The sequence below is a fragment of the Lactuca serriola genome, chromosome 6 (assembly GCF_051521515.1).
Source record: "Lactuca serriola cultivar US96UC23 chromosome 6, Lser_US96UC23_V15, whole genome shotgun sequence".
Taxonomy (NCBI): domain Eukaryota; kingdom Viridiplantae; phylum Streptophyta; class Magnoliopsida; order Asterales; family Asteraceae; genus Lactuca; species Lactuca serriola.
Window position 1 is genome coordinate 195,675,387 of NC_136413.1, and position 23,289 is coordinate 195,698,675.

Below are 23,289 nucleotides of genomic sequence, written 5' to 3' on the forward strand. Positions count from 1 at the left end.
TCTATATGGTCAAAAAAATTGTCAAAATGTCAAATGGTCAAAATTATCGAAAAATGAAATACGCAAATGGTAAACTAAATTCTCTAATTCTAACTTTACATCTCTGTCTCTTATCACGTCGATAACTAAGTTTCTATATCTTTCATCGTATCATGCTAATACGGACCTTCTAATGTATTTGAACATAAAATGAATAAGACTTTGCTATTTGTTTTAACTTTTAGCTGTCTGTATAAACTTTGATACCTTTGATGTGTATCCGAACATATAATAGTGATTCAGACTTTGGTATTTAGTTATATTTATTTAATTTTAAACAAATTCTTTTATAATTTAGGGTCCCGACTAATCTCTACCTAACTCTAATTGACCGATACAAATAAAAAAATAAAAAAAAAATTTGGATTATGGACTAAAATTATCAATTTGGACAAGTGTTTGTACTTCATCAATACTTACTAACTAAGATATTAATTACTAATGAAAGCTTAATTACGGAGTGTTTCAAACCAAAACCCTTTCCGTTTTGGACAAGTTCTTTAGATTCTAATTCTAACAAGGGTTTTAGTTTTGTACTACCATCTTTTTCAGTTTTATACACGACAAAATGTAAAAAAAGTAACCAAGACGTACAGGATAGAAAAAAACATACCACCTACACCTAAATCTCTTGTGTATCCACTTCTATATCGTCGCTTCAATTTTAAAAAAAAATAATCCAAAATACTATCCCCATATGTGTGGGTACCCATTTCAAATTTCCCAAAAAAACCATTTGAAAAGGATGGATATCCATTTGATCTGGAGTTCGAAATGAACTTCCTTTCGTGAATTCCCCTAGAATAAAATTACTTTAATATGCCACGCGGCATCAGCTTCTTGCTCCACGTCTGACACGTGTGACGCGCAAATGTTACAGATGTCTGCTTCGATTAGTGTTTTCACTCCATTTCTGCTTACAACCGTCTTCTCTATTCTCACACTCACACTCTCACCCAGAAACACAGTTGCAAAATTAATGGGGCACAACTTGGAGACGAGATCGTTGATGGATGAAGTGAGGAGCTTCAACAGTGCCGGAGGTCTCTTCGATTTTGGTCATCCTCTTCTCAATCGGATGGCCGGAAGTTTCATTACCGCCGCCGGCGTAAGCCCCACATCCCTCTCTATCTCTCTATCTCTCTCTCTCTCTCTCTCTCTCTCTCTCTACATACATACATCTGTCTCTCTAACACGAAGTTTGATTGATCGGGGAATGATGTAATGTGTGGTGCAGATCGGAGCAGTTCAGGCGGTTTCACGCGAAGCATGTTTCACTGCTCTCGAAAGTGAGTTTCCCAAAACTTCGGTCTCCTTCACATTTCTTCTATATGAGTTCATAAAATAAAAAAAATACTAATCATCCATAACCATTTTACCACTGTTTACAGAATTGCTTAATCATGTTTAAAGTACAGATGAAGTAGAATAAGAATTTGACACCATAAAATTGAGCTGTTTTACTTATAATGAAGACAATGATCAAGCACTATTTCACGTTATCATCAAAATTTATTATGGATAGCTGTTATGAGTTTGGCTTCAGATGCTAATTTTTTGATCCTTAAGTAAAAGAAAGTTAAACATTGTTGCATAAAATCAGATTAATTCCAAATACCACACCATGAGGTAGCCGATCTCTGGTTGCATATTTTGTTTAAAAACCATTATCTTGCATAAACTGAAGAAGAATAAAAAGTTGTTTGCATAAACAAGCATGTAATACTATGATAGATTAAGATGAAGAGATGATGAAACAAAATTTAATGTTAATTAAGTTGCTTTCTAATATTAATATAATCAGATGCAAGTGGAGACGAAACCAGAATCTCCAGTAAAAGGAAGTTCCGAGGCCTTCATGGTATGATCTCTATCTTTTAACTTTTATTAGATAAAAGCTAGGTCATATAGAGTAATACTACTTATTATACTGGTTGTTATCGATGTTGATTTGCAGGGGAAACTAGCAGAAACTCTGTTGAAGCCTTGGTATGTTTAATGTTTATTACAAATTTGCCCTTATATATTTTTCCCTTTCATTTCTCCAATTTGCCATCATTCTCTCTGAATGTTTTTTAAACATCAGCATATTGTGGTAATGGACATGCACTTTTTACTTGAGTACTAGTATTTATTATTCAAATTAATTCACATTTGTTTTATCTATTTTTTGATGTTCTTAGGTGACAAGCACAGGGAAAGAATCTATACAATGGGGTAAGAAAATCATCTAATGGACTCCGAATAGTAATAGCAATAACAATAATAATCAAAATTATAAAGATTACAATAAAGATATAAATAGTACTACTACTAATAATATATAATGATATTTTTCATCTCAGGTCTAGCTGCTGGGATGTACTCTGGTCTGACGTATGGTTTAAAAGAAGCTCGAGGGGTTCATGATTGGGTTAGTCCATGAATCTCTTTTGTCCATTTTTGTTATAATCGGGCAGACTTTGCAAAATAAAATGTCTTATAATCCTTAAAAATAGGAATAAATGGAAGTAGCATCTTATAATAATAATAATAATAATATCCAATAGATGGAATTAAGTTGTTATTAATTCACATTTGTTTTATCTAATGTATTATTTGGTGCAGAAAAGTAGTGCAGTGGCGGGAGCAATCACGGGTGCAGCTCTGGCACTTACATCTGATGATTCGTCTCATGAACAAATTGTGCAGTTGGCCATCACAGGTGCAGCTGTTTCAACAGCTGCAAATCTTCTCACTGGTATATTCTAATTTAAATGTATGTATGTATCTTCTGATATGTTTTTATGGTTTTAAGTGTGTTTACTTTTTTTTTTTTTTTTTTTTTTTTTTTTTTTTTTTTATCGTAGCTACTATTTTTATTAATTAATGGATTTAGTGGGGATGATTTGGTGCTTGATGTTCGATTTTAGTTTGTTTATTGTTTTTATAGATGTGTAAAATAATAAATTTAGTAATTGAATGTGCATGGAGGCAGTATATATCATAAAAATGATAAAGAAGTTATTTATTAGATTCGTAAAATGTAACAATGATATATAAAGAAGTTATTTATTAGATTCGTAAAATGAATCGTTATTTAATTTCTTGACAACATAATGATTTCTTCGATAAGATTGTTGACGTTCAAGGAGGAAGAACCATTGGCAGCCGTTGCAGCAGTAGCCTTTTCCTTCCACTCCATGGCCTTCTTCCTCATCACGTCACCTCCTTCTCCCATCAACTCCTGTACAAGCTTACTAACTTCCTCCCTTTTCACCTCCTTCTCCATCTCCATCCCAACTTCCCATTCCTTGCATATATACCTACAATTCGTCAGCTGGTCCCACAAATAAGGCCAACATATCATTGGTACACCAGCTGTCAAGCTCTCAATGCTGGAACCCCAACCACCATGAGTCAAGAACCCTCCAACCGAAGGGTGCTCCAGCACCTTTTCCTGTGGACACCAGCTTCCTATAAAGCCTCGCTTTTTAATAACCTCCTTAAACTCGGGAGGCAAAACTGCAGATTCTCCAACAACAACATCCGATCTAATTATCCAAAGGAAATAGTGATTGCTATTAGCAAGTCCCCACCCAAATTCTATAAGATCTTGTAAAGACATTACTGTTGAACTCCCATAGTTCACATAAATCACAGAGTTTAATTCCTTGGATTCGAGCCATTGCAAACACTCTGTTTCTTCTTTCCATAAGCTGTATCCATTGAAATTCGACATTTTAGGTTGTTTTGCCTTTGCGTGAATCTGATTAAGAAGTAACTGAACTGGACCAACTGTGTAAACATGAGGAATCATGGACGAAAGAACATCCACAAGACTAGTCTCCAATGTGTCAAACGTGTGAATAATATTGTATGAGACTTTGTGGGCATTTTGTGTAACTTCCATACAGAACGTAAACAGTTTGTGCGAAGAGTCTATTATCGGTAAATGCTTAAGCTGGATTCCTTTCATTCCTGGGATCCAATCAACATTGGTTTCCAAAAATCCATTTGTCAAATAACTTTCATCTGTATACATGAATAACAGCTGTACGATATTACATGTTGTACATATGAAAAGAAGGCCATATATCTAAATCGCACATACAAAAAAGAATTACAGAAGCAAACCTTTTAGTGGTGTAAGTCCTTTCTCCATGAGGGATTTGGTCTGGTAAAAACCCATGAAGCCACAAGCCGAAAGTGTCCAGTAGAGCATGACCGGGATTCCCAACTTTTGTGCAGCATCGATGGTGAAAACCGACATGAAGCCATCGGAGATGATAAGACTTGGAGGAGTAGATAGTTTGGTTGCAAGATCAAGAAAAGGAGTCAGGAGGTGGGTTTCAACATAAGGAATGAGCAGTTCTTTAGCTTCGTCATCTTCAGAACTACGAGGAATGCTGTCAGGAATGGATGCAAATTGGAAACCATTTGATCCATCGAGGCTGTGGACACCACCGGACTTGAGCAAACGCTTGTGGATGAACTCTGTGTTAATAAATGTTATTTGGAGTCCCTTGTGGTGAAGAAGCTGCGCTAGTTTGAGCATCGCCTTAACGTGGCTTTGTGCTGGAAGTGGGATAAAGATGACATGAGGCTTCTTCTCAGTTTTGGCCATTGTCTCCATTCTTGTGTGTCTGTTTTCGAAGGGGTTGTGGTGAATATATAAGTAGGGGCCTGTTAGTGGACAGCTACGAATAAAACAATTAATAGATGAGTAAATATGATTTGATATGTTGACTCAAGCTGATTGTCCCTCGTGTTTACGCGTTTAGGTTTTAATGTATGAGTTGCAGTCGCCAAGCATGCCGGCTTTTTAGGATCATTATGAAGTAAGTACGTAATATTTATATCATGATTTGATTTAGAATCGGAACAAGGAAGGAAATTTATTATTGGCTATAATGGCGAATTGAAGAAACCGAGATTTGATTTATGATCCCAAGAGGTTGTTTTGATAAAGCATAAAATCTCGAAGACAGCTAAGTTTCAAGTACGGGAGGAGTCCTAGTTTGACCAGATATTCCAACTTTGGTAAAATATTCCACGATTCATAAAAACTGAACAATCGTAAATTTAGATAAGATGTTTGGACATGGCTTATAATCAATTGATAAATTAATGTTTTTTAACGTGAAAATTTTATGACCTGAACCTGAACCTGATTAATGATTAAGCTAAAATTTTGACAACATGATATAATACAAAACAATCTTACTAAAAATGCAATAGAGCGTCATTTTAACCATCAGACGACACTATTAGAAAATTTTGAGCTCGCCTCTCAGCTCTGCAAGTGGGCTATGGGGACCAAAATTTTCTACTAGAAAATTAAGTATCAAATAATATTCCCACAAATTAGATTATTTGATTTAGTCAATCTATTATACATTTTCTCTATATATTCTTTAAATTATGTTGTACCTTGTATTATAAATTACAACTCGATGCAAATATCGAATTGTGGTGAAATTCATATTTGTCTATCATGGTATCAACCACAGTCTCACCCCTCTCTTAAATTGCAAACTGTAATTTTTTTGCCCATCTATTCTCAGTCGATCATCGACCTTTCTCTGTCTTTCCTTCTTCCCTCTATACATCTTCTTCTCTCATTGCTGGTTCCTCATCTTCACATGAGTTGCCTCTCCGCATGAATACTCTGCTGCATATGCTCACGATAAAGCTCTCATCCGCAAATTTCCTCCTATGGTGAAATCAAATCTCAACATTGCTCATTCATCAAAATTGGACGCGTTTTGTTGATGGATCTTAATCAGATCCATCTAAAACTATCACTACAGAAGGTAAGACTACCTTAAACCCAAAATATTCATCTTGGTTTGACGCAAACAAGAAAATTCTTCTACTCCTTCAATCTTCTCTCACAGAGGAGGCTATCGCAGAAGTTTTAAGCCTACAACCTCTCATGAAGTTTGGAAAGCTCTGGAATCAACATATAGCCATGATTCTATGGAGCTCTCTCAAAATCTCAAAGACTCTTTATGTGTCAATTGAAGAAGGACAGTCTCTCCGTTTCTGATTATGGGAAACAATTTAAAGCTATATGTGACAAGCTTGTTGATATTGACCAACCTTATTATGTGACAATTTGAGTGTCATTTTTCTTAGTCAAAATCCAATTGCACAGGACGGGCAAAACATATTGATATTGATTATCATTTCATTCGTGAACTTGTGTCTTTAGGAAACCCGCACACCAAATTTGTACTACCAAGCTTCAGGTGGCCGACGTCTTTACAAATCCGTTACCAAAACTCTATTTGACTCGTTTCGAGATCAGTTTAGGGGTGTCAATTTATGACACGGCATCGTGTCATGTCGTGTTCATAAACCGACACGATTAAGAATGTGGTTGTCGGGTTTTTCGTGTTTGTCGTTTTTGTCGTGTTATATATCTTTAAGCATGAATGAAATACACTAATAGTTATGGAATATTATCTTTGTCATGTCGTGTCATGTTGTCATGTTTTAATCGGTTCGTTTTCGTGTTAATGAAAAAAAACACGACATCGTGTCGTGTCGTGTTCGTGTTATACAAAATCTTGTCATGTCGTGTCGTGTCGTGTCAGACAAAAACACGACACGACTGCCCGATTTAACAGCCCTAGATCAGTTACATGTACAACCTCCACTTGTTCGTTTGAGGGGGTATTAGAGATAATAAATTACAACTCAATGCAAACATCAAATTGTGGTGAAATTCATACTTGTCTATCACAAAGGCATATATGATACACGTTAGGCCTGTCGAAAAAACCCGAAACCCGTTCTACACACCCGACCCGTTCCGAATTCGGGTAAAATGGGTCGGGTAGAACGGGTAACAGGTATGAACATTCGGGTAATAGGTTAACCCAATAATAATATAGATCGGGTTTTAGGTATGAATATTTATTTTCGGGTATACCCGAATACCCGAATTCGTTTTTTAAATAATACCGAATATACAATGCAGTCACGTACGCACACTTCAAATAAAACAAAACCCTTCGTTTCCTTCTTATGAACGACGACTCGACAGTCGACGCAAACTTACAAAGGGAATACGACGCTGAAGCTGAAGTCATGAACCGTCATCACAATTCTCAGTTTCTCACTATCGTACGTAATGAAATTAAAAAAGTACATAACATATTATAATGATTTGTATTGTTATTATATATGTACTTGTTAATTGTATGAAGTATTTTCCTACCCAATTTTTTATTAAACCAGCCAACATGTAAAAGTAAAAAAATAAAAATAAAAAAATTTATCAATAAGTGTCATTTAAGAAATTTTCGGGTGTACCCGATAAGTACCCGACCCGACCTCAAACCCAAATATCCGAAACCCGAAAACCCGAATTACAATATAGGTCGGATATTATTTTCTTAAGGAAATACCCGTTCTACCCGAAACCCGAAAATTTTACCCGTTCGGCACCCCTAATACACGCATGTGGCTCAACGGTATCAATATCGAAAAGGTAAACATCAGCAATCAAATGTATGCTGGATTAGATGTTTAAGCCAATAACTAAATCGATATATATTTGAATTAAAAACAAAATCCTTTTGGGTTGCCCTAAAAACTAGTAATTGGCGGAATGACTTTTTGAAAAGAGATGTTGATTTATTGGTTTATTATAAGACTAATAAGTAGCATTAAATAATTTATTAATATATTATGGGGTTAATATATTAATTAGAAATAATATTATTTAATTATTAATTAATCAGAAATTAATTTTGGAATTAATTGAATTAATTAAAAGTGCAATTACATAAACTGTAATTTTCAATAGTTAAACAAGAAAAGAATTCTAGAGTTATCTTGGGTAGACTGAAAATATGGAGCCTTCTTAGAGTTCTAGGTTCATCTTTAAGGATAATTAGGAGTGTGAATAATTACATAATTTGAGATATTAGTATTATATTCAAATTATGATTTATAGGGTTTCCTAATTCAACTATATAAGGAGTCTTAGACCTTAAATTTCCGGACACTCCTTTTCTCAAGAATAAAAGCAAAATCTTTTATCCTTCCTCTCTCATCTCAAGTCTTATTTGTTGATTATTTACTACAATAATCAAAAGGTATGTAAACCCTAAAACCCTTTATGAATTTCGATTATAATAGAGTATTCCTAGGGTTCTTGATGTTCAATTGTTTGTTGAAATCAATAGAGAAAACTTAGATCCAATAGTTTGCATGTGAACTTAGGGTTAAGTTTTTATTATTATTATTATTATTATTATTATTATTATTATTATTATTATTATTTATCCGCCACATATTTTTTTTTGTAACATATAAAACTTATCACGGTAGATATCAAGGGTTCAAGTGCCACTTGGAACACAGGTGGTATTAGAAGTAAAATAAAAGTATATTAGATTTTCCGTTTAAAAAAAACTTGACAAAGGTTGAGGGTTTAAATTTCGCTTGAGGCGAAATATGTAGATTTAATAGTAGGGTAATGGGGTGTGAGTTAGTCGTTATAAAAAAAGTGTACCATTGCTACTAAATTAATGATGGTTTATTGATGAACGACAACTTTAGTTTTTCAAATTTATTGATGAATTACCTACATATAGAAGACAGATTAACAATGATAAGAAATATCATCAATTAGTGATTGTTAAGAAGTTAACTTTTGCGTAGTGGGGGTACATTATCAACACCACATTGTTACTAAAAAAGACAACATCCGTTGCCATTCTACATTTCTGGCGCTTTGTCCTATGCTAAATATTGTTGCAAATCCACCACAAATAATCTATCGCTATTGCTTTGGTCAAAATCAACTTAATAGTAACTTTGTAACACAATTAATAAGTGTGGTGCGATGTTTTGTATGAATATTTCAAGAAAATAAATTGTAAATCGTCGAAGATGTTAGAATATAGAATTAATAAGTATGGAAAATCCTATATTTTCCCTAAGTGTAATTTATTGAATTATCTGTTCCAAATCGAAGAGTACGAGTATCTACCATACTTATGTTGTTTAAACATTGTTCTGTTTGAAAACCCTATCTACCACCAGTGATGTAAAGTGGTTTTATTACATAAATAAAACTAGTTGAAAACATATTGTTTTGTATACTGAAAGTGTTGTTAATACCCTCCTGTGATCACTTAGTACATACGAGTTATAGAAATCAAGATCGAACACACACACATTCAGCCACCTCCTGTAACCCGTTTTTCCGATCAGCTAGCGGCCGCCAAGCGAGCACCGAACTTCCTCCGTTCTTCTTCTTCTCCTTCTTCAACCATCACCTCCCCTGTTGCCGTTGGTGAAGTCGTGAACGGCCGGAGAAACCCCACCAAGAACGAAGACGGAGTTGTGACCGACGAACATGAGTCGTGCACGATCGGAATGCTCACGGTGAGGCTATCTTTCATCTTTTTCATCCCTTTTAGTTGTATGGGGCCATAATCTCCGTTTTGGCCACCGCCACCGTTGGTCTCCATTCCTGTGGCATTCCGACGATGTCCGACCACCTTGTAGGTGGCTGAATGCGTGTGTGTTCGCCTTTAAGGGCTGCTTTAGGAGCTAATAGTGAAGTATGTGCGTTATTTTGGGCAGGGAATCAAGATAACCTGCCACCAGCACCACCACTGTGAGGTGGTGGCTGTCATCTCCAACCACCATATGCCGCCACAAGTTTGTTGATTGAGTGCATAACCCGATGTTGCTGTGTTCCAGACGTATGTATGTGTGTTGTTGCTGATCAAAATTACTCAAAGAAAACCACCATGGATGCCATGGTGGCTACCGCCGTTAGCCGCCACTGCTGCCCGCCGTCTCGTGCCGTCGTCACCGCCGTACACCACTAGGTGGGTGGCTGGATTCATGTTGCGATCAGAAAGAGTGTATTGTGTGTGGTGTTGCTTGGTCGGATTTCATGAGAAAAAACCACCACCACCACCACCGTGAGGTGGTGGCTGCCACCTTGTACCACCGCCGGCCACCACAAGGGTGGTTGTATGTGTGTGTTTATCTTAGTGTGTGTATGTGTGTGTTATTTGGGATTTTGTGTTGTATGATTGTAATGGGTGACAGAATAATCAAGAAACCCATAACCAGCATCGTGAGGTGGTGGCTGCTGCCTTCTTCCGCCACCAGCCACCGTGTTGGGTGGCGGTGTGTTTTTGCTTGTGTTTAGTTTGCTTTTGGGATGCTTGGGCATAATTGGACTAGAACCATAACCACCACCGTAAGGTGGTGGCCGCCGCCGCTGACCACCACTACCCGAGGTGGTAGTGGGTGGTGCCCGACTTATGAAACCCTAGTTGACCTAAGGAAACCCTAATTGATCTAAAGACTTAGCTTTTGGTCCTAATTGGGTTGGAAACCCTAATCTTGGAGATTTTAATTTGGACTTGTCGGGACCCGCATTTTGGATGACCGGATTGGGATTATGTATTAAGCCCGTCCACACTATATTATTGACCTTGTAGATTGATGGACTTAATGGATTAAGTCCTTAATGGGTTAAGTAAGAAACACGTAAACCTAATTGTCATTTTATGTGAAAACCCTAACATTTCTTGGGCCTTAAGTTGGGCCTTTCTATTGGGTTTTGGTGATTGGGCTAATAATGGGCCATCCAAGAACAAACATATGGACTAGAATAATTTGATGGGCTTTAGGGTAAGGCCCATGTAAGGGGTTTGGGTCTAATTTGGAAAATTAGGCCATAGATGGGCCATAACTGGGCCTTGAGGATTATGAGATGTTGGATCATTGGAATACCAATGTTGGACCATTGGAATAAATGGTTGGGCTTTAGGGTAAGACCATGTAGAGGTTTGGGCCGAATTTGGAAAATTGGGCCATATGTTGGGCTTTGATTCATAGTTTGACTTTTGGGCCTTGAGCTTGAATGAAGCTAAGATGGGGGGGGGGGGGGGGTAAAGTAGTCATTTACCCCAAGCATAGACTTATGGTTATGTATTGGAACCCAATTATTAATTGGGTGTTATTTTGATATTGACAGTTCGGGAATCTGTCATCCAACAACTAGAGTTTTGTCCGCAGGACTACATCAATGTGAGGTGAATTACCTTCCAGTAGAAGTGGGACGAAGGCACCAATGCCGACCCACTTGTAGTTGATTATAGTTAAGATAATTGTCTGTGCGATAATAGTCTGGTATGCCACTATCTGTTATGAGTTATGTTTTGGTATGCTATGATATTATGTGATAGTAGTAGGAGGGGTGGATAGACCCCAATATCGTTTGTATTGTCCGACAGGGTAGGACGGGCACCCATATATGTCTGACAGTATGTTATGCTATGATATAATGTGATAATGGTAGGAGAGGTGGACATACCGCAATATCGGTTGTAAGGACCGACAGGGTAGTTTGGACACCCAGATATGTCTGACAGTATGTTATGCTATGTTATTATGTGGTAGTGGTAGGGGATGAAATAGTCCCCGTAACCGGTTGAAATAAACTGGAGGGTAGGTCGGACACCCAAATATGCCTGACAGGGTAGGTCGAGCACCCATATATGCTTGACAGGGGTAGGTCGGGCACCCCGATATGCCTGACAAGGGTAGGTTGAGCACCCAGATATGCTCAGCAGGGTAGGACGGGTACCCAGATATGCCTTACAGTATGTTTATTGTATGGTATGTGGTATGATGGGGGAACTCACTAAGCTTTGTGATTACGGTTTTCAGTTTTGGTTTCAGGTACTTTGTTTTCAAAGGAAAGAAGCCCCGATCACAGCGCATCACAGTATGTTTTCTGCACATGAGATCTTTGGGATTACACTCTGATATTGTTTTATGATAACATGTTTTGATTGTTGACACTTTGGTTTTGACATGGGATGTTTTTATGGATGTTTTTATACCGTTGGTTTTATGAATTATTAAACTAAAAATGAAAATTTTGGTCTTAAATTTTGGGATGTTACAACTGCTCACGCTATCAGCTACTCTGGACTACTCCACACCTAAGAAATCATGCAGTGAAACCCTTAGACTTACCATGCTTCTCAATAATTGACAAAAAGTCAACTTAGGTCAAAAGTCAACGCCTCGGGTCAATGGTCCACTTTTCTTATCATTCTATCCTCACGTCGTGACCTTCCTTGGCTCACGCCGTGAGAGTCAACTCGACTTGGGTCGACACAGCGAGTCAACTCGGTTCACTCGCCTCAGGGTTTCAGATCGGTGCAGTCGTCGTGCTCACATCGTGAGACTATACTTCTCACGTCGTGAGAACTGTTCTGTGAGCATTAAGCTCTTAATCCTTTAAGATGTGCATTGGGACTTTCCAGAATACCATATCTAGCCTAAAGGACTATAAGAATTATAAAGGACCATAAGAATTATATCTTTTTAGTCATGCATGTCCCATGCATGACTTAAACACTAGTTAGGACAAAAGATGGGTGCAAACATCAAGATTCAAACTTGGAGTCCAAAACTTGCACCAAAATACAGATCCAAGGTGTAACACCTGGTTTGAATTGGGAAGGATTTATGCATGGACTCGGCGACTTGGGAGGTTAACTCGTCGAGTAGGGTCGTGAGATCAGGAAACGCAGAACGGGACCGACTCGGCGAGTCGAAGGTCGACTCAGCGAGTCCGAGCTGTTTAAAGAAAACCCTAAATTTTGGGTTTGCCCCCTTTATAAACGTCATTATACCTCCCCAGTAGCCTCCCTTAGCACCATAGAAGAACGTTTACGGTCGCACACCCTATTGTGAGTGAAGTAAGATCAATTGGGAGCTTATCCTTGAGATTTTGGGGAGGATTCCAAGCTTATCTCGCCAAAAGGAACCACCACAAGAGCTTCTTCTTCTTCTTCAAGGAAAACAAAACACCATTAACACACCAATACCACCAACAATGGCTCAAGGACTCAAGAGGGCTGAATCTAAGGTTTTTCAGTGACTTGGGAGTGAAAGAGGTTGAGGATGGGCGACCCTAGCCTCCTCATTCCGTTTTATACTCGATTTTTAGGGTTTGGAACCATCAGGCCTGACTCACGTCGTGAGGTTCGAGAACACGGGTCAAACGGTCAATGGTACCACTCAGGATGTGACCGGTATGGATCACATCGTGAGCCTCTTCTAAATGCAAAAATAAATATTTTTAATACCTCATAATTCAGATGTTACAAAATGGTTTGCAATGGGGCCCGCTGTTGGGTGTTTTGCTACTTCATTTATCAAAAAAAAAAAAAAACAGTTGTCATAGTTGACTAAAAGCTTTCTTGGTTGGCAAACATAAGTCATAACATCTAATCTTTTATTTCTACTTTAGCAATCATAACATCTAATCTCTTATTTAAACTTCTACAAGACAAGATTTACATGTATGTGATACTTATGCAATAGATCTTTTAAGAATAATAGTAGCTTTAATTTTTCAATTTTTTTTCTTATTACGACATTGAACTTAGAACCATCTAACCCAATTTTTAGTCATGAAAAATTACTTTGTATTTTGATGACATTGCTATATTTAGCTAAATTCTTTTAAAGTACAATGTTGTAATGGGACAAAATAAAGTATGGTGCTATAAATAACAAATTCCTTTAACCGAACCTCATAGTGTATTTCTTGGTGATGTAAGAGATAAGTACGGAGTCCATGAAAGATCTCGACAACTTTTAGCCCCTGGGAAATATGATATCGAGAAGCGACAATTTACACCAATTTTGACAGGTAACTCTCGAAACTTATGTTAAATTTTTTTGGAAAATTAAGGGAAATAACAATGTACTTTGCCCATTTTTACTGATATAAAATACTTTAATTTTGTACTCATAATAGAAACATATTTCGGGTTTGCTTTTAGAAAAAACAATCTTTAACTTGAAGAAAGACAAACAAGTTACTTTTCATTTTTTTTCTGGATAACAAGGGTAATTTGGCATTAGCTATTAGTTAAGCTGAACTTGATGACGATTGCATCACATGATGTAAATAATAGCATTCTCATCTGTTTATCATAATCTTAATAAGCGATATCGATGACATAAATTTTTATTAGGCATGTTTATTTGGCAAAATTAAAGATACATTGCTATTATGTATACATAAAATATAAGTATATTTTTATTATAGGTAAAATATTTCTATAATATTTCTATTGTTAGTAAAAAAAGTGAATACATTTCCATTATGACTAAACAATTTAAATTGATAAACATAGTTCAACATAGGGAACTACATTTGTTATTCTCCATTAGGACCAATGAGCCTAAAAATATTTGCTTCATTAAACAAAGATAGTTTGAAAAAAAAGATAAGATACGGATATATCACTCACTATATATCATTTTATGTAGCCCTTTTAAAATTTTAATACATATTATTTTATAAAGTCATTATATTTTCTTGAAAATGATGTAAACTTATGTTCTGTAAATGCAATGATAAGGCATATGTTGGGGATTATCAGCAGATGTCGTTTTGAATAAGCAGCAAAATGTTTTCAAAATCGCAAATTCAAAAGGAAGCCAACTTTTTTGAGAAGGTTGTGAAGGAAGTGGACATTGTTGCCAACATTGTAGCCAGTAGTGCAGAGCCGTCGTAGAAGTTGATGGTTGAGAGCCGAAAAAAAGAGGGAGAACACATTGGGGGAGATAGATATGCTTCAATGGTGAGATTGTAGAGAAAGCGATAAATAATAAGTTTGAAGTGAAATGAGTCTTTCGCATCAACGATAAAAGTGAATCGATATAGATGTGAAATAGGATATGGGAAAGCTAGGAGGCATCAAGGCGATGTATTACATCATTGTACTTTCATTTTCTTACTCAGACATTCTATATTGAAAACTTGGCCATTTATAACATTGTACTTTTAATTATTCTTTTTATTATGATACAATGTAAGAACTACCCAAATTACCCTTCGTGGGTCGTGTTTACTGCTTAGCACGACCTCTAGAAGTATGTAGTGTGTGTGTGTATATATATATATATATATATATATATATATATATATATATATATATATATACACACACACACACTAGCCGTTTACCCGCGCCAAGCACCGGGTGCAAATAGTTTGTTGCGGCAATAATTTCCATTCGAAAACATGTTATATTTCAAGTAACGTAAATTACTTTTCAAGGAACACAAGTTACTGTTTTTGGTTTTAAATTTTAGGTATGTTGCTTGAATGGTTCAAAAGTGAAAGTACATAGTTATGTTTGTTGAAATAAAAAAACTTTGAGTTAAAAATAAAAGTAAATTGTTTGAGTTTAAAACAAAGTAATGTTGTTTGAGATTATATTTTATTAATTGTATTTTTAAAGAGCACGTAATGAATCTACAAATATCATTTATCATTGAAATATATCAATTATATAAGTTGTCCTTTTGGGTTAAAAATAAAATACATTGTTGTTTTTAAAATCAAAATTACATTATCATTTTGAGAGAAAATTAAAAGTAAATTGTTTTGGTTTAAAAATAAAATAAGGTTTTATTTTGGTTAAAAATATGAATACATGTGATTTGGTTTAAAATATTGATGTGTACTTGTTTCGGCTGAAAATAAATCTACATCGTTGTTTTCATTTAAAATTAATAGATGTATATTGTTATTTTGGATTAAAAATAAAGGTACATTGACATTTATTATATAAATTGCTCAAGAATCTTTGGAAACAATCTCAAAGCACAAGTAATCTTACATTAAAACTAAAAAAGTTTAAATTGAACCAAAAAATGTTAACCAAAGAACCAAACTTTTTATTAAATTACTATTAAAAATTAAGTGTTTCTTTTATCACATAGTTGTTGCACCTTATCTGAATCTAAATCAATTAATCCGTCTATAACACCCCTCTCAAAGCATCCCCTCTCAAATCATCTGCAACTTTCTAAAAGTTTATAAATTTTATTTTTCTTAGCATATAAAATTAATAAAGCTCTCAAAAAACATAATAACAGTAAACCTTGAATGATAGTATTGTTAACTTACTTTGACCATTACACCCTCCATATCATAATAATAGCATATGCAAACAGCCAACACAGATCTCAAAAAAATTGCAAAAAAAAAAAAAAAGCAAACTTCCACCAAGTCAATTTTGCATACCTGGTCATAGGAAAAAGAACACAACTCTGATTTGTTTTCCTACCAATAAAGAATCAATTTTTAGCAATTTTACAATTCAATTCAAAACCAAATTAGAGTTGATAATACAAAAAACTAAAATTAACCTAATAACTAAAAACCACAAAAAAACTTACAAAAATAGCCTTCGATGGCCTTAACCATGTTGCAGAATCCATGTCAAACCTATTAGAAAATGCCATATACGAAAATAAATCTCATAAATTCTACTAAATGGAAATATTTACACATGCAATTATCTTTAATCATAATATAACATAGATTATAAACTTTAATAAACAATGTTAATAGTGTATTAGCAATTTAGTCAATCTACCTGATCAGACCGTTCTAAAGCATTAAAAGGAAAATAGAGTTGATTTTGATAAATCAAAAACTTGAAGTAAAATATACAAACAATTTTACACACAACCATATCTTTCTTTACAGATTTTGCTTATTAAACAGAGCCTTATATTTCATACCCACTACTTAAGACAAAACATAAAAATAAGTTAAAATAACTTGTTGTCGTCCCAAAATCCAAATGAATAAAGAAGTCATCACGTAATCCAAACAACTGAAGCAGTCTAGCGGAATAAGTTTGAAGAAAATGAACAATATTGAACATAACAAAATTACTCCAATAATTAAATCATACCAAAATTATGCAAAATCTTATCATTAATATTTAGAAATCATACCCAAATTAATCGTATTATAAGCATATTTTCAGTTACATAAAATCATAATAAAAAATTAATAATTAACAACCAGAATTATGGAACTTGCCATAAAAACAATATTTTTTTTTCAAATATATATTTATACTAAAGTACTAATTAATAAATTCAAAAAAGACATATTTTAACTTGCTATTATTTTATGTATTTCACATAACAAACGAAAAGGCAGCAAAGAAATTTCCAAAATTACCCTTGGAGATTTCATTTTTATAATCAAATGCCTAAAAAGATTAAAGAAAATATCTAAAATGGAGCATACCTGGAGTAAGAAAACTGCAACCATTGGGATCCATTTAAAGTTTTAAACCTCTTAAACCTCTCTAAGCATATCTGTGCATAAAAAAATAAAAATAAAAATATTTCATTAATACTCAAACTCAATATTCACAATTTATTTGAAGAATATTGTTCTTTCAAGAAAATAAAAGTCATATGACAAAAAACCAAAAACATCACAAGCTTCTTATTTTTGACAGAAATACCATTATGCTCCCAAATTGTCACTTCAATCAATTGAAAGGCTCATAACAATTGTACTTTACAAACCATCTTAAGGAAATTGGTTAAAAATATATTGATGGTAGAATTGAGTGACCAACCTTACAGAAATGTCATCAATTAGAGACATTTTCACCCTTCACCATCAAGAGTGGCAACACATTGAGCTTTCTAGACATAGACATATATCTATAAAAAAATAAATTAACAACACTTTACCTACACATTAGAGGCCACAACCTAAGGTGATGAAAAGATCTCTGATTCCAGGTTTGCTGAAATAAAAAAAAATACAAATAAATGTTAGTTTTTATATAGATCTTGTTTCTAGATCTACTTAAATGAAATAAATACAAAAAAAGGTTAGTTTCTAGATATGCTTAAATGAGTTTCAGTTCCCAAGCCAGGATCTACTCCATAATATAAGAACTACTAAAATACATTAGAAACAACAAAATACAAAAAAAATAGTTTGGAAAGAGCATAACAAAATGGGAAAGTAAACTATACCAGATTGAGAGATGGGAGTAGAAGAAATGTATCAATTGTGTCTGTTAACATTCCAAAAGGTTAGATAAGAGAATGATTGTTACAGAAGAAGATCCCGAAGGAAACTTACCCTACAACCGGTGGACATTTGAGACTACTCCTTGCAACCAATCTCAATGTCCAGGTGATCATATTTATCACTTTTCTCCTACACATAAAACATCAAGCGTTATGGGTTATCTCCAAATCATAAGGTCATAACCAAAAGATACAACAAGATTTCATAGAGAAAACAACATAATGTTATAAAGATTTGAAAGGAACAAAGTCTTAGCAATGTAAGGCTTACATTCCATTAAGATAAGGTGAAGGATCAATTCCAGGTGGCCCTGTCAAAAGTACCTTTGATCCATTGTTTTCAAAATTATAACTCCATGTCCTTGAATGGCAACAACCATGTGAAAAGTAGAATGACAGCAACTTGTGTCTATACTTAGTGACCTTGTCGAATCATGTGCATCACTTCAAAAGTCAAAAGAACAAAAGAAAAAGTTCAACCTGTTAATCCAAAAAATGTGTATTGTATCAAAGAGAACTTACAAAGCATGGTCATATGAACTGAGAATTAATTGGCGAGGCCAGGGGTAGCTTGGACATTCAAGACCACGTTTAGCCTCATCAACAAATGTTATAGTTGTAAAGCTTACAAGCCCTGAAACACCTGCTCATAGGAGTGCATTGCATAAATCAGTGAATGAAACCCTCTTACTTGCATTCATACAACAGAAAGATTACAGATTCTGAACAAATACAAAGCCCATGGTATAAGACATACATTTGTTCCCTAAATTGGCTTATAGGTTTTACAAGCATAATAATCCTACTTCTAGCAAGTCTTTCAACTTGAGCCTCAACTCAAATCAATGGTTTCACCTACCAACATTTTTTTAATCATATTAACAAAAAAGAAGGAAAATCAAGTGAAAATCAGAAAAAAAGAAGGAAAATCAATATTTTTTTTAATTGTATTAACTAACACACAAACTTCCCTGATAATTACATCTATCAAGGTATACCTTAAGCACAAAGGCTTCAACATCTATTTTCTGAATACCATAAGAAGTTATGCAATATGAGAAATGTTGAAAAACTTAATCCAATATATAAAAGTTCATGTATTTGGAGTACCTTTAAAGGTATTTGTTGACTTTTAACCCAGTGATGGCATATCGTGTTGGGGTTCATCGTTGAAGATATGGTGCAATGGAGGAAAATGGGTGCTGGTGGATTACAACAATCGATATACATCCCAACACCACATCCAATCGAACCGCTTTCATTCCCACATATCAACATTTCTTCTTCTCTGTCACGTGATCTACATACCTCACATGCCACATCACTGCTCTCAGGTGTTGTGGGACCCGTTGACTCTTCCTTCTTCAATGGTTAAACAACGGTTCTTGAGATTGTTAAATGACCTTTCTGCCCAAACATTGGTATCATATTGGACATGTGTTTCAAGGGAATATCCAGGTTTGCATACATATTCCACAAGGTAATCAGCGGGGACACACGATATCTCATGTTTTATGAACTCCCGAACCAATATATCGACATGTGGCATGCCAGGGCTCACAATGGCACAGTCGATACCAGTGTCTAAAAAGCGGGTGTATGGTGGGGAAGTCGTCACTATGGTCCCATCTCCAGCCTTCACTACCCGTTTAAGAGTGCCCTGTAACATAAGCAAAAAAAGACCATCTTAAAAGAGTTTGGTTGTAATGTTACATATAAACAAGATTTTAAAAAATAAAAATACCAAAGAGGGTGCAATGCATTCCCCATATATAACAATACGTATTCCATAAAAGGCAGCATGCCCGGTTTTCTCTTTCAAAAGGCACCACCTCCTTGGAGCTTGTAGGTTAATCTAACCATCTTGACTTAGGCCGTCCTTTTGCTATTCATAAGGTTCTTCTGTTAGGAATCTTCTTGCCTCATTGCTTGCGGATAAGTAATCAGTCTTGAGAATCCAACTGTCAGGTTAAGTGTGTGTGATGCCTGGTGGCGATGGTGGAGGAAACTTAGGGTTAGTGGTACCTGTGAACGGTGCGTGACGTTGGCGGTGGGATAGGTTTAGGGTTTCTCGTCCCGATAGAACGTAGAAGTGGGGTGGCATAGGGGGATGGCGGATGCCGGTGGTAGTATAGGTAAACTTCTAGGTCGTCAATTATACAGTTAAAATAGAAGAACAGTCGGGTTAGTATGTAAGGGTTAATGGGGGACCCTCTTCTATGTTGTAGCGACGTAAGGTGGGTGATGGTAGCGGAGGCCTGCCGGAGGGTGGAAGTAGCGACTGTCTCAAGAGAGTGGAGGTAGCGACGACTTCAAGAGGTAGGCGGAATGGCGGTTACGTTTACGGATAAGAAAAATGGAAGAAACGGCGTGTGAAGATATGTGTATAGGATTTTAGGGTTTTTCACAAAAGGAAAAGCGTATATGATGTCAAGCTAGTGATATGCATAACATGTTTGTAAATGATGTATTGAGTTTTGTACCTCTTAATTTTCAAGAAGTGGACAATATCCTTAATGATATATATATATATATATATATATATATATATATATATATATATATATATATATATATATATATACTAGCCGTTTGTCCGTCCAAAGCGGCGGCGACGAATAGTTTCTTTCAAGCAATTAGTTCCATTCGGAGACATGTTATATTTCTAAGAACACTTGCACCATTATCGATCGGTTTCACAAAAATAAAAAGTGCAATGCCAAAACCAAAAAATATTGTGGTGGTGGATTCCATGGAGGAAAAAGAGATGAAGATTTGAATTAATCTCCAGTCAACTATATTTTATGCAAAAAATTAGGGAACTCCAATTTGAATGAGCTTTTAAATTTCAAACGATTTGTCGAAAAGAAGTGTTTCAGATTTCGAATGCACCAGATACCAGAGAAGATATTTTAGGAGTACAAGTTGGGTCAAAATTGATGAAAATACTAATTCAATCCCTAAAAATAAGGAAATACTAATTTAAATGTGTTTTTAATAGTTGTATCCCTAGCATTATCATTTGTAAGACATATATTATAATATTATTATATTAATAGCTGGTTGTACTTTAAGCTTAAAGACTTGAACGTCTTAAAAAAATATTATTATTATATTGATTCTATTTATAGAAATAGTAATATTTGTTTTATAAGATAGTATATATATATATATATATATATATATATATATATATATATATATATATATATATATATATATATATATATATATATATATATATATATATATATATATATATATATATATATACCATTAAAAATAAAAATATTACATAAAACATGGTAAATCTTAACGACTATACAATACATGAGGAAAATAATGTATAAATATTTTTTTTTTAGTTTCTTGACAACATCATGATTTCCTCGACAAGGTTGTTCACGTTCAAGGTCGATGAACCATTGGGAGCTGTTGCGACAAGAGCCTTTTCCTTCCACTCCATGGCTTTCTTCCTCATCATGTCACCTCCTTCACCCATCAACTCCTGTACAAGCTTACTAACTTCATCCCTTTTCACGTCCTTCACCATATCCATCCCAACCTCCCATTCCTTGCATATATACCTACAATTAGTCAGTTGGTCCCACGAATATGGCCAACATATCATTGGTACACCAGCAGACAAGCTCTCGATGGTGGAACCCCAACCACCGTGAGTCAAGAACCCTCCAATGGAAGGGTGCTCCAGCACCTTTTCTTGTGGACACCAGCTTCCTATAAAACCTCTCTTTTTTATAACCTCCTCAAACTCAGGAGGCAAAACTGCGGATTCTCCAACGATAACATCGGATCTAATTATCCAAAGGAAATAGTGGTTGCTATTAGCAAGTCCCCAACCAAATTCGATAAGATCGTGTAGAGACATTACTGTTGAACTCCCGTAGTTCACATAAATCACAGAGTTTAATTCCTTGGATTCGAGCCATTGCAAACACTCTGGTTCTTCTTTCCATAAGCTGTATCCATTGAAATTCGACATTTGAGCTTGTCTTTCCTTTGCCGGAATCTGATTAAGAAGTAACTGCGCTGGACCAACCATGTAAATACGAGTAATCATGGACGAAAGAGCATCCACAAGACTAGTCTCCAATGTGTCAAACGTGTGAATAATATTGTATGAGACTTTGTGGGCATTTTGTGTAGCTGCCATAGAGAACGTAAACAGTTTGTGGGAAGGGTCTAATATCGGTAAATGCTTAAGCTGGATTTCTTTCATTCCCGGGATCCAATCAACAATGGTTTCCAAAAATCCATTTGTCAAGTAGCTTTCATCTGTATACATGAATGATGACTTGTGATTACATGTTTTACATATACAGAGAAGGGCCATATCACAAACACACATAAAAAAGAAATAAACCTTTAAGTGGTGTAAGTCCTTTCTCCAAGAGAGATTTAGTCTGGTAAAAACCCATGAAGCCACAAGCTGCAAGCGTCCAGTAGAGCATGACCGGGATTCCTAACTTTTTTGCAGCATCAATGGTGAAAACCGACATGAAGCCATCAGAGATGATAAGAGTTGGAGGAGTTGAGAGTTTGGTTGCAAGATCAAGAAAAGGAGTCAGGAAGTGGGTTTCAACACAAGGAAGGAGATGTTCTAGACCATCGTCATCTTCAGAGCTGCGAGGAATGCTGTCTGGAATGGTTGCAAATTGGAAACCATTTGATCCATCGAGGCTGTGGACACCACCGGACTTTAGCAAACGCTTGTGGATGAACTCTGTGTTAATAAATGCTATTTGGAGTCCCTTGTGGTGAAGAAGCTGCGCTAGTTTGAGCATCGCCTTAACGTGGCTTTGTGCTGGAAGTGGGATAAAGATGACATGAGGCTTCTTCTCAGCTTTGGCCACTGTCTCCATTCTTCTGTGTCTGTTTTCAAAGGGATTGTGGTGAATATTGTATATTGGCTTGTTAGTAGACAGCTAAGAATATATAGAACAAATCGTAGTTGCTTACCATGCTGGCTATCTTTTATTGACTTTGATGGCGAAGAAAAAACTGACATTTTAGTTATGATCGAAAAAGCCAAAAGGTCGTTTTTGATGAAACATAAAATCTCGAAGATAGTTAAGTTTTAATTAGTGGAGGAGTCCTAGTTTAATTGACCAGATATTCCAACTTTGATAAAATATTCCAAATCGGACAAATGAATTATCGTGTTTGACTAGTACTACAAAAAAGTGAACTGGACATGGTTAAAATAAAAAAGGGGCAAAATACAAAAACATAAAAAAAGAAAAAAAATTAAAAATTAAACAAAAAAAATAAAAAATCTATCTCTTCTCTTCTCTTCTATTCTATCTCTTC

At 35.4% G+C, this 23,289-nt stretch overlaps 3 protein-coding genes and 1 long non-coding RNA gene across 9 annotated transcripts; 1 reads left to right on the plus strand and 3 right to left on the minus strand.

Annotated features, from left to right (window-relative positions):
* Nucleotides 1-769: 769 nt before the first annotated feature.
* On the plus strand, nucleotides 770-2,900 carry LOC145057724 (outer envelope pore protein 16-2, chloroplastic-like). The gene is made up of 7 exons (XM_079005603.1): nucleotides 770-1,147; nucleotides 1,277-1,328; nucleotides 1,844-1,900; nucleotides 1,997-2,028; nucleotides 2,223-2,256; nucleotides 2,385-2,452; nucleotides 2,647-2,900. The coding sequence occupies exons 1-7, from the start codon at nucleotides 911-913 to the stop codon at nucleotides 2,788-2,790; spliced, it is 624 nt and encodes a 207-aa protein (XP_078861729.1). The 5' UTR covers nucleotides 770-910; the 3' UTR covers nucleotides 2,791-2,900.
* A 120-nt stretch (nucleotides 2,901-3,020) lies between these two features.
* On the minus strand, nucleotides 3,021-4,842 carry LOC145057723 (UDP-glycosyltransferase 85C2-like). Its single transcript, XM_079005602.1, has 2 exons — nucleotides 4,156-4,842; nucleotides 3,021-4,053 (listed from the first exon to the last, which is right to left on the minus strand). The coding sequence occupies exons 1-2, from the start codon at nucleotides 4,652-4,654 to the stop codon at nucleotides 3,119-3,121; spliced, it is 1,434 nt and encodes a 477-aa protein (XP_078861728.1). The 5' UTR covers nucleotides 4,655-4,842; the 3' UTR covers nucleotides 3,021-3,118.
* Nucleotides 4,843-15,759: 10,917 nt separating this feature from the next.
* Nucleotides 15,760-20,354, minus strand: LOC145057725 (uncharacterized). 6 transcript variants are annotated; one of them, XR_013686170.1, is made up of 12 exons: nucleotides 19,703-20,354; nucleotides 19,069-19,618; nucleotides 18,481-18,601; nucleotides 18,230-18,402; nucleotides 18,011-18,088; nucleotides 17,902-17,942; nucleotides 17,611-17,666; nucleotides 17,153-17,223; nucleotides 16,285-16,333; nucleotides 16,130-16,168; nucleotides 16,013-16,027; nucleotides 15,760-15,911 (listed from the first exon to the last, which is right to left on the minus strand). It is a non-coding gene; the product is annotated as an uncharacterized LOC145057725 (long non-coding RNA). The 6 variants fall into 6 exon arrangements; XR_013686171.1 differs by lacking the exon at nucleotides 16,013-16,027; XR_013686169.1 differs by having other exon boundaries at nucleotides 15,760-16,027.
* An 895-nt stretch (nucleotides 20,355-21,249) lies between these two features.
* On the minus strand, nucleotides 21,250-22,890 carry LOC145059372 (UDP-glycosyltransferase 85C2-like). The gene is made up of 2 exons (XM_079007228.1): nucleotides 22,343-22,890; nucleotides 21,250-22,254 (listed from the first exon to the last, which is right to left on the minus strand). Exons 1-2 carry the CDS (start codon nucleotides 22,839-22,841, stop codon nucleotides 21,320-21,322), a joined length of 1,434 nt encoding a protein of 477 aa, XP_078863354.1. The 5' UTR covers nucleotides 22,842-22,890; the 3' UTR covers nucleotides 21,250-21,319.
* Between the last annotated feature and the right edge of the window lie 399 nt (nucleotides 22,891-23,289).